At 29.1% G+C, this 14,093-nt stretch overlaps 3 protein-coding genes across 3 annotated transcripts; all 3 read left to right on the top strand.

Annotated features, from left to right (window-relative positions):
- Positions 1–278: 278 nt before the first annotated feature.
- LOC113393334 (larval cuticle protein A2B-like) lies at positions 279–4,558 on the top strand. The gene is made up of 4 exons (XM_026630155.2): positions 279–369; positions 782–994; positions 3,243–3,409; positions 4,397–4,558. The coding sequence occupies exons 1-4, from the start codon at positions 361–363 to the stop codon at positions 4,458–4,460; spliced, it is 453 nt and encodes a 150-aa protein (XP_026485940.2). The 5' UTR covers positions 279–360; the 3' UTR covers positions 4,461–4,558.
- Positions 4,559–7,644: 3,086 nt separating this feature from the next.
- On the top strand, positions 7,645–9,629 carry LOC113393313 (uncharacterized protein DDB_G0290685-like). Its single transcript, XM_064215152.1, has 4 exons — positions 7,645–7,778; positions 7,904–8,020; positions 8,201–8,373; positions 8,485–9,629. Exons 1-4 carry the CDS (start codon positions 7,767–7,769, stop codon positions 9,515–9,517), a joined length of 1,335 nt encoding a protein of 444 aa, XP_064071222.1. The 5' UTR covers positions 7,645–7,766; the 3' UTR covers positions 9,518–9,629.
- A 1,270-nt stretch (positions 9,630–10,899) lies between these two features.
- Positions 10,900–13,440, top strand: LOC113393312 (GATA zinc finger domain-containing protein 14-like). The gene is made up of 4 exons (XM_026630129.2): positions 10,900–10,922; positions 11,085–11,234; positions 12,323–12,495; positions 12,629–13,440. The coding sequence occupies exons 1-4, from the start codon at positions 10,911–10,913 to the stop codon at positions 13,425–13,427; spliced, it is 1,134 nt and encodes a 377-aa protein (XP_026485914.2). The 5' UTR covers positions 10,900–10,910; the 3' UTR covers positions 13,428–13,440.
- Positions 13,441–14,093: the final 653 nt, after the last annotated feature.

Genomic DNA, 14,093 nt, shown 5'->3' with positions numbered 1-14,093 from the left:
CATTATCAACTAGTGCAAATCAATCCATCAAAGTTTTACCCGCAACTCACGTTTCAGGACAAGGCCAACATCGGCAGATCGATAAAACAAACATTATTTACCAAATATAGCTTATCAGATTACTTCAGGTTAAAAACGAAAAAATGTGATAATTGCCTTCCTGTCACATGTGCAATACATTGTACATAGATATTACGATAAACCTATTAGCAAACCCTGAGAAATTGATTTTTGCTCTAATAATTCCCACTATTATAACTTCTATAAAAGCTAATGAAGGAGACCTCATACATGCACTATAGTTTACATTTCTAGTTAGAAGTTATTCTCTTTTATTATAATTAAATTTTGTAGTTTAAAATGTATAAAGTAAGTGTTTAAAAATAATTTTGGTGAAAATATATATTCAAGCTCAGATATGTGTGTTCAAATACATGCATACGTTGCAATTGTTATCAAAGTTCGATGAACCTAGGGAAACCATTTAATACCAGTGGATCACACGCGAAACTTCGCGTTTATTCAACAGATTTTTACAAATTAAGAAACCTATGATAGGTTTTGTTTTTATTTTATTTCATTCTAAACAGACGTTGGTTCGCACATCCGTTTTTTTTTATACAGCCATAGCGTCGCTCTCTACATGGCCAGTAACTTGTTTCCGCTCTCTAAAATTGATTCTTTGTTAAATCTTAATAATTTGCTATCGTCCCATAATCACTGGGACAAAAATCACCTTACGCTATTAATATTATTATTAATACTCACGTTTTTGTTTCAGCTCTTAGTTTTATTTAGCCTTATATCGGCCAGTATCGCTATATTCCCACATCATCATCACTTCGCAGTCTCTCACCAAGAACTGGTGAAGCATGATGGACCACACCATCCAGTACAAATACACCACCCAGTACCCATCCATCACCATGTCCCCATATTACATCACGTGCCAGTACCACTGCCAGTTCATCACGTACCGCACCATGACCACTACGTAAGTATTTTGTATATACACGTATTATTAATATATAATTAACTCTATATAGGTAAATAATTTTATTTAAATCCCTGTAATTGCTATAAATACATGAGCTATCTTTTTAATCTATTGAAATATTGTTATTTTACCACCACACAGTATACGGATTGACATATAATTAAGTTATAGCCTTTTATCTCTAAAATAATAGTAGTTTCTTCAGAGTTCTGAAGACATGGTTCTCAAGACATGGTTTTAAGCGTTTTATAATATTATTAACCTCAAAAGGTATATTTTCGACTGTATCAAATACAAATATAAAAAATAGTCAATATTTTTTACAGCAAAACCTCATTTTACCTAAAAATAAATAGAATAATTGTCACTTGTCAAAATGATTATATAATAAAAATGTAACTATTATATGAAATGGTGACACCATATACGGTTTTTACTCGAGTCTCTTGATGTAATTGTTAACAATACGTTATATGTGAAAACTGTTACATAAATGTGACAATTTTCACATAATTGTCTCAGGTGACATTTTAAAGATAACTATTACGTGTTGCGTGTGAATTAATTAATAATCATCAATGAAATTAACCAATTACGAATATAGTATTATAAGGTCAGTCGTAATGTTATTAACATTTCTCACACGTTTTGTAAGACAACAATATATTTGCTTTGAATTATTTTAATATAACGTGATAATAAATATTTGCAATCACAAGCAATTCATAGTTATAGATCACTTAAGAAAGCGCGCGCCGACAAGTTAAGTTATCCTTTTTTTTAGTTATCATAGTAACATAAAGTATATTTGTGCTGTTTTTATTTTTATGTTTATCGTCTACACACACTAAAATATCTTGTCTTCACCTATATAACTCTCGCCAATAATTAATTTAACGGAGAGTATTCGTAATCATTTAAATTGATTCACATACATAACATGAATATCATTTGCATATGTAAATCAAATTTGCTATACATAATAGTATTTATATTATATGTCTGAAATTCTCAAAAGATACAAGCAGATATTTCCTTATCTGAAATAAAAAAATCTCTAACACATCTATCAAAAATATGATCTCATCTGTCAACCAAACTAAATAACGTTTAATTTCTCTAAAAAGTCTTTCATAACTTCAAACTTGCGTCTTGCATATTATGTTTATCTCTACATATATGTTATTTAAAATCAATTGATATCAATGAAGCTCGTGTATATTGAGACCGTATAACATACGTTTTATTTTCATGCAATATATTTTTAATGTTCACGCGATAAACTGTATTTTCTTTTTAATATATATGTGAAAGTAACTGTTATACCAACGGCTCACAAAATAATAAAATGAATGTATTTCGAATTAAATCGATTTTAACTAGCAACTTGAACCAACAACAGGCTAAACGATTAATTAATCGATTTTTTCATAATCAATTGATCGAAAAAAAACTTACTCATGTGAACACAGTATTAACAACGATCTAAGTAAATGCTCGAATGGACAACAAATGAGGCCCGTCACCATAATTAACAAATTAAACTGACCGTAACGATTTAAAACGAAATCCTTTCATCGCGTTATAAACGTTTTGTATGATATAAAGAAGTATTACCTGCAAAATATTTCCTGATGCATAACACCACTATTATGAGAGGAAATGTAAACGATATAATTTCTAACGTCTTCGTACTTCTGTTTATTTTATTTTTTATTTATTTATTCGACCTTTTTGTTGAGACATATATAGTTTTAAAGCCAATATTTTTATGTAATTAAAATAACTTTATATTTTTGTCTTTTATAAGTTATTTTTTGAATCGCTCGTCTTACTGAAAATAATATAAATAAATAAACGAGCTAGTTTATATACTTGTAAACCACGAACGCTATCAAACCTAAAAAAACAGAAACATGCGTGTACTAAAAATCAGAGCATGCTACACGAATTATTTAAGTAAATAAGTGTAGAATAAAAAAAACGTTATTCATTTATTCTGCGATTACAGTTATAATTGTTACGATTTATAAGCAATAAATATTGTGATAGATAGAAAAAGGTTAATGACTTCAACATAAAAATAGTGAATTAAATGAATATGATATACACGTTATTAATCCACATCTGTTCTTTCTGAGTTCTCAGAAGTCTCTTCCTCATTTAGTAAGGCTTTAGAAAGGCTTCTTTTATATTTTAAATAAATATGACTACTAAACCATTTTTAAAATATATATATTTTTAGTCATTTCCCGAGTACAAATTCGCATACTCCGTTCACGACCACCACACGGGCGACGTGAAGTCTCAACATGAACATCGTCACGGAGACGTTGTCCATGGTGGTTACGAGTTGGTTGAACCAGATGGTCGCTTAAGGAAAGTAGAGTACAAAGCTGATGATCACACAGGGTAAGTGACATAGATAACAACAAGATATTTCTGCCTTATTCATCATAATATAGATATATTTTTAAATATTCATGCACCGTCGAATGTGTGGTCCGGTATATATATTAATGTGGTCACTTTTTAATCAATTAAAAGCTTTAATTAAATAATTTATTACTCATATTTTATTTAAGTGAAAATATAAAGAAATAAACTAAAATTACTATAAAGAATTATGATCGCAATATTAGATAGTATTTTTGTCAATACTTTATGTATAAATATTTTTGCTAAAAACATAATTCATTAAAAATACCGTAATAATTATATTATTTAATTGTTTCCTTTATTTCAAATAAGGTGTCACCGGATGTACGTTGCATTAACATTTTCATTTCATAAAAAGTTAACAAAAATATTAATGTAATTATGTTCATACAACAAAGTACAAATGTATAAGAAACATGACAAGCAAATTAAGCGTAACAAGTCGGAACATAGTGGAAAACATCAAGTTTTCTTTCAAGAGAAAATTAATGTATTCTTTGAATGTGTTACATATAAAATTAGTTGTAGTTAAAAGCAAAAAAATTCGATTTTTAAATAACTTTTTTAAACTTTAATTATTGCGATTTTTAAGACATTTTCTGCCTCGCACAACCACTCTGTGGAATCAGCTTTCGCTGGCGGTTTTTCCGAACCGATACGACTTGGGAACCTTCAAAAAAAGAGCGTACTCCTTCCTAAAAGGCCGGCAACGCACCTGCAACCCTCCTGGTGTTGCAGATGTCCATGGGCGGTGGTAATCACTTTCCATCAGGTGAGCCTCCTGCTCGTTTGCCCCCTATAAGATAAAAAAAAAAAGTGTCGCAAATTTTAAGTACCTACAAATAATAATGTTGATTCTAATTAACTATCTACAAATATATTTAATGAGACGCGTACTGGCATAATTATTTGTTTTTTCGTCTGATAACTAGAAAGTTTAAACTATATTTCTTGTTTCAGTTTTAACGCCGTTGTGCATCATTCGTCGCCTCATCACCATATCCACCTGGAACACCATCTGTAATCCGCCTATAAAACAAACTGCACATTTAAAGACTGAAGATTTGTCACGATTTCCAAAATGTATATATAAAATATGAATAAAGATAGCGCTATCTTTGATTTTTTTTATTTTAATTGTATTATAACAATATTGTGTTATTCATATTCATTATAAAGTTACATTTTTATGTTGCTTCATCCTTTAAAAAGTAATTAAGTATAATTATATGAAATTGTCGAATGTCAATTTTGCTTCATTTATTGGGAAGGCGTAGCAATTAGTGTTAATTTTTAAATGTATACCTATTTATTTGGTAATTAGGATCGATCGAAGGATCGAGGAACACTCAATATTCAAAATAAACCTAATAGTTTAGAATAAGACTATGCGATGCTATTTTGAAATGTATGACAATTCACAAGATGTATCGTCTCAGAATTTTCTTTTTACTTGAACATCCGTAATTAGAATTGTTCTTAAATGAAATGAATGAAAAATAATACCGATTATAATTATTAATCTCACATAAAAATATACCCACATAAATCAATAACCACAGATTATATGAAGTTTAAGTAAACGTGCACAATAAATCATGAATAATTTTAATTCGTATGCAAACATAACGATCACAATACGCCCATGCAAAATATTTCCTTTAAATTTGAGTACAGCAATATTTCCTATTGGAATATTCAATATCAACACAAAATTGAGTTGTATCATTTTGTTAAATTACGGTTTTCAGATCACAAAACTACCACGTTTTATTACCGTTCATGATCAAAAATATTTTGAATGTAATCTTAAACAGTTGGCAACAACTTAGCATAAATTACAAACTAATTGTTACATTACAATTGTAATTTATTAAACATGTATATTCATATTTGCTAATCGTATTACATGCATAAAATGAAATGAAAATTGCAATATTCAGATCCCGCGTATTTAGATCGTAAGGATTTCGTCTGAATAGCATAACCTTTGTAACTAGTTGTCGAATAAGAGTAACTATTGAGTTTCTTGCCGTTTCCACTTTTAAAAAGTAATTAATTTCCTGATGCCTACCTTAAAAGAGGACATAATTATATGAAATTGTCTAATGTCAACTTTGCCTCATTTATTGAGAAGGTGTAGCAGTTTGGTGTTCATTTTATTTAGGTCGTAAGGATTTCGTCAGAATAGCATAATCTATGTTGTTAGTTGTCGAATAAAAGTAACTACTGAGTTTTTGCCAGTAGAATCTTTATTCTGATCCGATGGTAGCTGTTAGTTTCATTTAATTCTGTAAAATGACAATTCAAAAGTGCTCGCTAGAGCCTAAATAAAGTTAATTTTGTTTTCATTTTGATCTCCATTTGTTTACTTAAGTGTAGTGTGAGTCAAAAATAATAACTGAATTTTAGAACAAATTAACTCAAACAATTTGAATACCTTTAAATTTTCCTATCGTCGTACATGTTCTAACATGATAATTTTTATTTACAAAAATTTAATGTAATTGATTTTCTAAAAGACACGGGCTTTTTCTCAAGTCATTTTTGTGATCTAATATAATATTTGATATAATTTAGGCAGCATTCTTCTGGAAAACATCCAGGACGAAAATATTATTTTCTAAGCGTTACATAAACCTTAAAATATGCAACGTTCTGTCATCGTCCGTTCTAAAATCATACCCATACATAACTACACTCATATTGGATACATAGTTCATTCTTTAATCCAGAAAAAAAATCTTTAAATATATTTGATAATAGACTAAATCAACTCACCTCACTATTAAAATTCAATAAGCTTTGAATTTGACTGAACGAATTCGAATTTTAAACAATCAAAATACAAGTGCTACAGAAGCATCATATTATTATCATAATATGTCATAAAAATAATCATAAATGTGTATATAGGTTGTTCTTTTCCAAAAATCTTATATCGTAGAAAATCTTAATAACTATAATATATGTACGTATATGTCTCAAACAAGTCGCTAGATTATTACAAATATTTTCATCAATCAAAACAACAATTTTTTTTTGAAATTAGAAACATCCAGTTATTTCCTTTACCGCCGAGCACGAGATGAATTATAAACATCTGCTGCTGCTGGTGCTGCTGCCTGGGACATCTTGACTCGTACTTACCTGGGGCATTTAATTTATATTAAAATTGTTAACATTACAACATTCGAATGAATACTCTAAAAAATACCAACGTTTTCAAATTATGTATAACGAATAAAATGGTACGCTGCGAAACTGGTGGTGGGATAACTTTAACAATAAAATATTGACCTTGGCAGTGAAAATTATAAAAATTTCAATCTCTAAGCCGTGGACACATTTTGATCTATAATAATTTTATTAACAATAAAATTATTTTTCGTATTTCTTTCTCACTTATGACATACTTAAGTATATAAATAAATGAACGTTATGACAAGTGGGCTGAGCACTTCTCATTTTCTTTTTTGATAAATTTTAAGCGTGCGAAGCCTAGGCAGATCGCTGGAAATCATAAAAGAGAAAAATAAAATCAAAAATTCCACAACTTTTGATAACTTTCATTTTCAAGGAAGACAATACTTACAATGATTTTTCATTATTTGTGATATAAGATGAACGTTTTCGCAACACAGGGTACATAACATAAATATAACATAATCAGCCTGTAAATTTCCCACTGCTGGGCTAAGGCCTCCTCTCCCGTTGAGGAGAAGGTATGGAGCATATTCCACCACGCTGCTCCAATGTGGGTTGGTGGAATACACATGTGGCAGAATTTCGTTGAAATTAGACACATGCAGGTTTCCTTACGATGTTTTCCTTCACCGCCGAGCACGAGATGAATTATAAACACAAATTAAGCACATGAAAATTCAGTGGTGCCTGCCTGGGTTTGAACCCGAAATCATCGGTTAAGATGCAACACAGGGTAATGCAAATCAATTGTAAGGTATAACTTACATAATTACATAATTAATAGGAACACATTGATTAGTATAGGTGATTATAATTTGCGGTAACTGCTTAACTGTGAGTTTGATAAGGCTAACAATTTAAACAACTTTTTTATTTTAATAAAAATATCATAACAATTGTGTTAAGGTTAATCAAATTATTCAAAATTTTTTCTATATACAATAATTATTATTATGCGAACACGCCCATTAACAGTTTAATCGTGAAACTGCGTAATTGCTGTTGTATTGATTTCTTATAGGAAACTGAAAATTAAAAGGAATAGCAATATTTGTGTATAAATACACGAGATAGCGTGTTATCAGCTAAGTTAGCATCACCTATTGAACTAAAAGTATAGGCGATGGCTTGGAAGGTAAACATAAATTTGTTATTTTACATACGAAATAGTTTTAAATCTTTAAATAATACATATTTACTATAACTCTTAATAAATTATCATCTTTAAAATACAGTGTTAATATAAAGTTAATTTTTTAGATCGTGTCATTTTTTGGAATAGCGCTTTTAGCGTTAAGCGAAGCCCACCCACCGGTTTCGGAACAGAGGGTTAAGATTGAAAATGTGGGGAAAAAATCGGAGCATCATGAGGGATACGTAAGTATCATAAATTTATATGTTTAATAAGATATAAACTACAAAACACCTTATAATAATCTAAATATTTCAGTGAAAATTAAGTTGTTAAAAATAAAAATAATTTCAAAACGATCAATTGGAACAAATATTAATATAAGAATAACGGGACATTTTAATTGATTTTTATTATTCTTTTAGGCGTGGACGTATCCGTCGTATGAATTCTCTTACGAAGTTGTCGATTCGCACACGCATGATTTAAAGGGACATCATGAAACACGAAATGGTGATGAAGTGAAAGGATATTATTGGCTTATTCAGCCGGATGGTTATAAGAGAACTGTAAAGTATCACGCTGACAAAAACAGCGGGTGAGCTATATTTTTTGCTATTTAAGAAGTTTTAACGTTGATTATGATTTCATTATATAAGAAAAAATATTCCATACAAAATTATTCAAAAACTTTTCTATCTAATTTCAGAATTAAAGCTCACGTTGATTATACTAAGCCTAATAATTCTAATGAAAATAATAATGAAGAAAACAACGATGCTGATGAAAATGAAGGTAATCAAGAAGAAAATGCAAACCAGGAAAACGGTAGCGAAAATGGAGAAAATGGCGAAACGAATCAAGAATCCAACGGTGAAAATGAATCAAATAACAATAATGAGAATTCAAATAATGAAGCCGAGGCCGAAAATGCTGAAAATGAAAACAACACCCAAAAAAATTCTGAAAATGAAGAAGGAAACCAAGAGCAAGAAGAAGGTATTAATATGGCGGAGTTAGAAGAAATAAGTCGTAACAACAATGAAGGATCTGGTAATAAAGGTGCTGAAAGAGGTGGTCATAGCCGTGGTAGAAAACATTACGGACATCATAATGAAGGTAAACAAAATAATAATGAGGGTGGTGCAGATTCTCAAAGTCATAAAGCTGAACAAAGAAACAGAGGCGATAAAAAATACCACGGTAGAAATAACTTACACCGAGGAAATGAAAACAATAGCCATGAACAAAATAATGGCCGAGGAAAACAAGGTATGGGTCATGGGCAAAGACGAAATGACGGTAATGGAGAAGAAGCCGAACGTCAAAAACAACAAGGAACGTGGAGGCGAGTTGTTGCTAATTTATGGGGTCAAAGACATCGCAATGAAGACTCAAACCGAGGGAGTGGGGGTGAAAATCAGAACAATGGCGAAAATGAACAAGAAAATCAAGAAGAAGGTGAAAGTGGTAATAACGAAGAAGATAATGGAGAAAATGCAGACCAAGAAAGTCAGCAAGTAAATGAGAATAACAATGGTGATGAAGGTAACGCAGAAGGTAACGAAGGGGAGAATCAGGAAGGCGGAAACAATGGTAACGAGCAAAATGGTGAAAATGAAAATGAAGAAAACACAAATAGTGAAAATAGTAAGGAGATTCGAAAGAAAAGTGAATACCATGTCATTATTCATCATCCTAAATATATTCCAATGTCTAAAAAAATTAAGCGGCGAATCTAATGACTGCGGCTTATTACAAATGCGTCTGCACCGACAAAAATAGTCTGAAAAATTGTCGCTTACTAATATTCTTACCTACTATTATAAATTAATTAAAAATGATAACTATTTACTATGTCGTTTCTATCAAATCCTATTTAGTTACAAGCATAATAAATAAACATTTAATCTGGTCAAATCTATACACTTAACCACCAGAATTTAATTTTTGTTCGTAATCAATTTAATTTCAGCTCCACTTCAGTATTTTAATTGGCTTATACAGAGAAAAAAATGATATGTATATAAAATAATCAAACATACTATTCTAATAAATCAAACTTTGATTTATAACTACAATTCCTATTAATATTCCTAATAGCAAAAATAAACGCATGATTGAATATGAACAATGTACCAATACTTCTAATTAATATTTCTTAATCTATAACAAGTGGGTTATAACCCTTAAAAAGTTAATAACATGAATAAATAAATAAGTTGTGATAAAATTAAATTTATAAATAAGTATGTATATATAAAAGTGAGATTGAAAAAAAAATGAAAATGAGGAAACCTTTTTTGTTTGTAATATCAAACAGAAAAAAACGAATAAACCAATATATATAAAAAAAATTACCGAAAGATGGAACCCATTTCAGAGAAGGTATATGATATTTTTATATAAGAAGATGCGCTTCGCAGTTTCAACCGCTTGACGTGACAATCATGAATTTATGTTCTTCTATATAAATATAATAGTGTTATTTATTTCAGCGTCATGTAATATGTATTTCCTACTCCTCCTAATAGGACTGATGTTAACTCAATATGAGTTATGTCATAGCAAAGTATTACGATTGTTTAGTTTTTGCTATGTTATAGAATCGTGGGCGTTTTATCAAATAATACATGCATTATTTTATTTGTTTATTATTACCAAACTATATGAACATAGCTTAAATAAAATCATATTTTGTCTTGACGCATTATATAATTTTAAAGAAACTTCTAATTTATTGTAAGACTTTATACTTTTAGTAATTCACGAATTTATACAAAATATTTTTTCTCTAAGTTACCTTATATTATACCGGATGTAAAATTTTCAATAAAAAATAAATTAAGCAAGAGTACTTTTATAATTGTGAGAAAATTCCATAATTTATAGTACACATCAATCAATAATTTGACGCAGCCGTAGTTGCGGGCGATTGTAAAGTAAATGAAATAATTCACTTTTTTATCAATCCGTAACTTGTATACAAACACGCCCATTAATACTTAAATCGTCGAACAGTATAATTGCCTTAGGAAAGTGTAAAAGTAAAAAACCGGCCTTTCTGTATATATAGACCTGATAGCCCACTATCATTTAAGTTAGCATCGTTTATTGCTGGTGGAATCAAGAACGATGGTTTGGAAGGTAATATTAGATACGGTGACCTAAATATAATATTGCAAATCATTAATACTTGCAACTTGAATATACGTGGTTTTTGTTTTATTAATTTATAATAAAAATGCAATATCAAAAGCAAACTCATTAACTGGAAGAAATTATAAAATAACTAAATTCTCTCTTTAGATTGTGTTGGTGATCTGCCTATCAGGCTATGTCCAAAGTGAAAGGGGTGCTATATCACAGCAAAGAGTGGTAATACACCAAATAAAATCTGAGGAAAGTGACAAACCCATACAAGTCGGATCAAAGAAATCAGAGTATCGAGAAGAATATGTAAGTATTTTGACAATGCAGATGTACCTTCGTAATAAATGCTTATTATCTGAGGTTGGTACGACAGAGGTCTAACATGCATAAGACGAGGATACACATTTGTGATTACGATATAAATATACAATGATTTTGAGAGTTAATTAAAACTTTCATATCTCTAGTGGATTAATTTAAAAACATGTGGCTGAGTTTCATATGACATATGCAAGAGTTTTCTTCTCGATCAAGCTGTGGATTTGATTTATACATTAGTTTAAAATCGTGAAACTGCAGATAGAGAAATTTGAAGTTGCTTTGTTCTTTAATTTATGATACTTTCATTGTAATGCGTGCTATCTCGACTCACATTATAAATAACCGCAATTAAAGGTATACTGTGACATGAAATTTGTAATCATATAACCACATAGTACAGATCATTTATCCTTCTTACAGTATCTATATTAAAATAAATTATTCTAAATGCAAATATGTAACAGACATCAGATTTTGACAGAATTTAGTCCAATTTAAATCTCTACTTATAAATCGTTTGTCCGGACTGACTATCGATACACAGTCGAAACTACTGAGTCTAGATATCTGATATTTTTAACAAAGGTTTATTTATAACATACGCATCCGCTTCGAAATTATTTTTGAAAATTTGAACAAATGGCAACTCTATATGAATTTATCTATTATATTTAGTCGGAATGGACTAATGCTGTATACAGGAAGTAAAATAATAATAAAATAGTGTATTCTCTGACGTAAAACTAGGTGTAATGTAATTTAAAAAGAATATTGCGTGAAAAATAATATAAATAACAATGTAATACAATAATTACATTAATTAATTATATATTATAAATCAAACAAGTGATAGAAAATCAGATAGTTCGAATATATACTTTCATTTAATAATTTAATCTACTCGTTCGGCTCAATTATCCTATTTAATTGATTTCGTTACAATAATATATCAAAAACTAATAAAATGTTGTTGATACAAGTTAGCGAATACCTAGGCTATATTGTCTTACCGTGTTCATTTGTGATATATTTTTGGACGTATAATAGCTACTAATAATGTCTTTTCTTCGCAGGCTTGGTCTTATCCTTCTTATGAATTCTCTTATAAAGTAAACGATCCTGAAACAAAAGACATAAAAGGTCAACATGAAAAGAGACATGGTGATGAAGTAAAAGGATTATATTGGCTAATCGAACCAAATGGCCAAAAAAGAACTGTAAATTATCAAGCTGATGATAATAATGGGTATGTTTTATATTAGAAATTATTTAATGATCATTGCATTATTTAAAAAGAATTAACAGCTGTTTTTAACTATTTAAAAAAAATATTTTCAATTTTTTTAATTGAAATGAATTAACCAAATTACTTGTTATAGATTTAATGCTCAAGTTGATTATACCGCTAAGCAACAAAGTACAGAATATAAATCTAAAAATATTGATGAAAATAATGAAGTTGAGGAAAAAGCTAAAGAAATAAACGAAACTAATGCTCCGATCGAAGAAATTAATACTAGTGATAAAGAACAAGGGACAATAAATAATGAAGAGAATGTCAATGAACAAGCAAATTTTGAAGAAAGTAATTTAGATGAGCAAAATAAAGATAATTTACAAAACAATGTTGATGCTGTTAAAGACGAAATTTCTAATCAAACTGAAAATAATGAAGAAAACCAAAACAATGAAAATAATACGATGAATATTGAAAACAATCAAAACGAATGCTGTTCCGAGAATTCAGAAAATGAAAATGTCAAACCAGTCCAAGAAGAAAACCAAGAAAAAAATATAGATTATAATAATAATCGTAGAAAAAGCCGAGATAATGTAAACAGAAGTCAACTTAACCAAAATAATAATAAATTAAGGTATCGAGAAAATATTGAGCAAAACAGAAAATCTGGTGCATATTCTAAAAGAAGTGAAGATAATCAGAATCATGTAACACATGCATTACGAGGCAGTAAGCATAAAGAAAATGTTGACATTAATTTAAAAAATTATAACGACGAGAAAAAGGAACAGTCAAATCATTATGAACTACGTGTCGACGCCTTAAATACTAATAAGGGAAACATCGCTCACGTTACTAAAAATGTTAAAGAAACCAAAAGTAATAGATTTGAACATCGTATTCGAATCCATCACCCTGAACCAAACATGAAAATCTAAAGAAAAAATAATTAAAAAATAATATAGTTTAATTTTTTTTAATGTTTCAAAAACTTACTATTTATTAAAAATTACGAAATATAAAAAATAAACTGATTTAATAATTAGTTTGCATTTTTATTTGTTTAACATTATGTATACTATTTTAATATTTTCTCGTACTCAACTGACTGAATTAAAAATATAACATATTTGTTTACCTGTAAAATTGGTACAAAATATAATTCAGGCGCAACCTATAGATAAATGATTTCAAGAGCAAACTAGAACTAAGATAAGATTTTAAATTTATACTTAAATTAGAAGTTCTAATCAAATGACCATTTACCATACACAGCTTTTATTATTGTCGGACCTATTGATTTAAGGTATTGTAACTTATACAAAACGTTAGTGTATATGTAGAGTAAGTAGAGATGAAAAATATGCGGTATGTACTCTTATCATTTCGGGGTAGCTTACCTAAATACTGACTAACTCTATATCAAAATATGTTTCATAACAATGTCATATTATGTGTTTTGTAATACAATATAATTTAAAATTATACTCAGTTTTCCTTAGGAACTACATTCTGTTAGGAATATACCTAATTTATTGATGAACGTAATAATTTACTATGGGATTTTCTTAGTAGGTATTTATAATAATACCTTATATTTACGA

This window comes from Vanessa tameamea, chromosome 6 (assembly GCF_037043105.1).
Source record: "Vanessa tameamea isolate UH-Manoa-2023 chromosome 6, ilVanTame1 primary haplotype, whole genome shotgun sequence".
Lineage (NCBI taxonomy): Eukaryota > Metazoa > Arthropoda > Insecta > Lepidoptera > Nymphalidae > Vanessa > Vanessa tameamea.
Note: the sequence above shows the minus strand (reverse complement) of the source record. Positions and strands in the feature narration are given on the sequence as shown.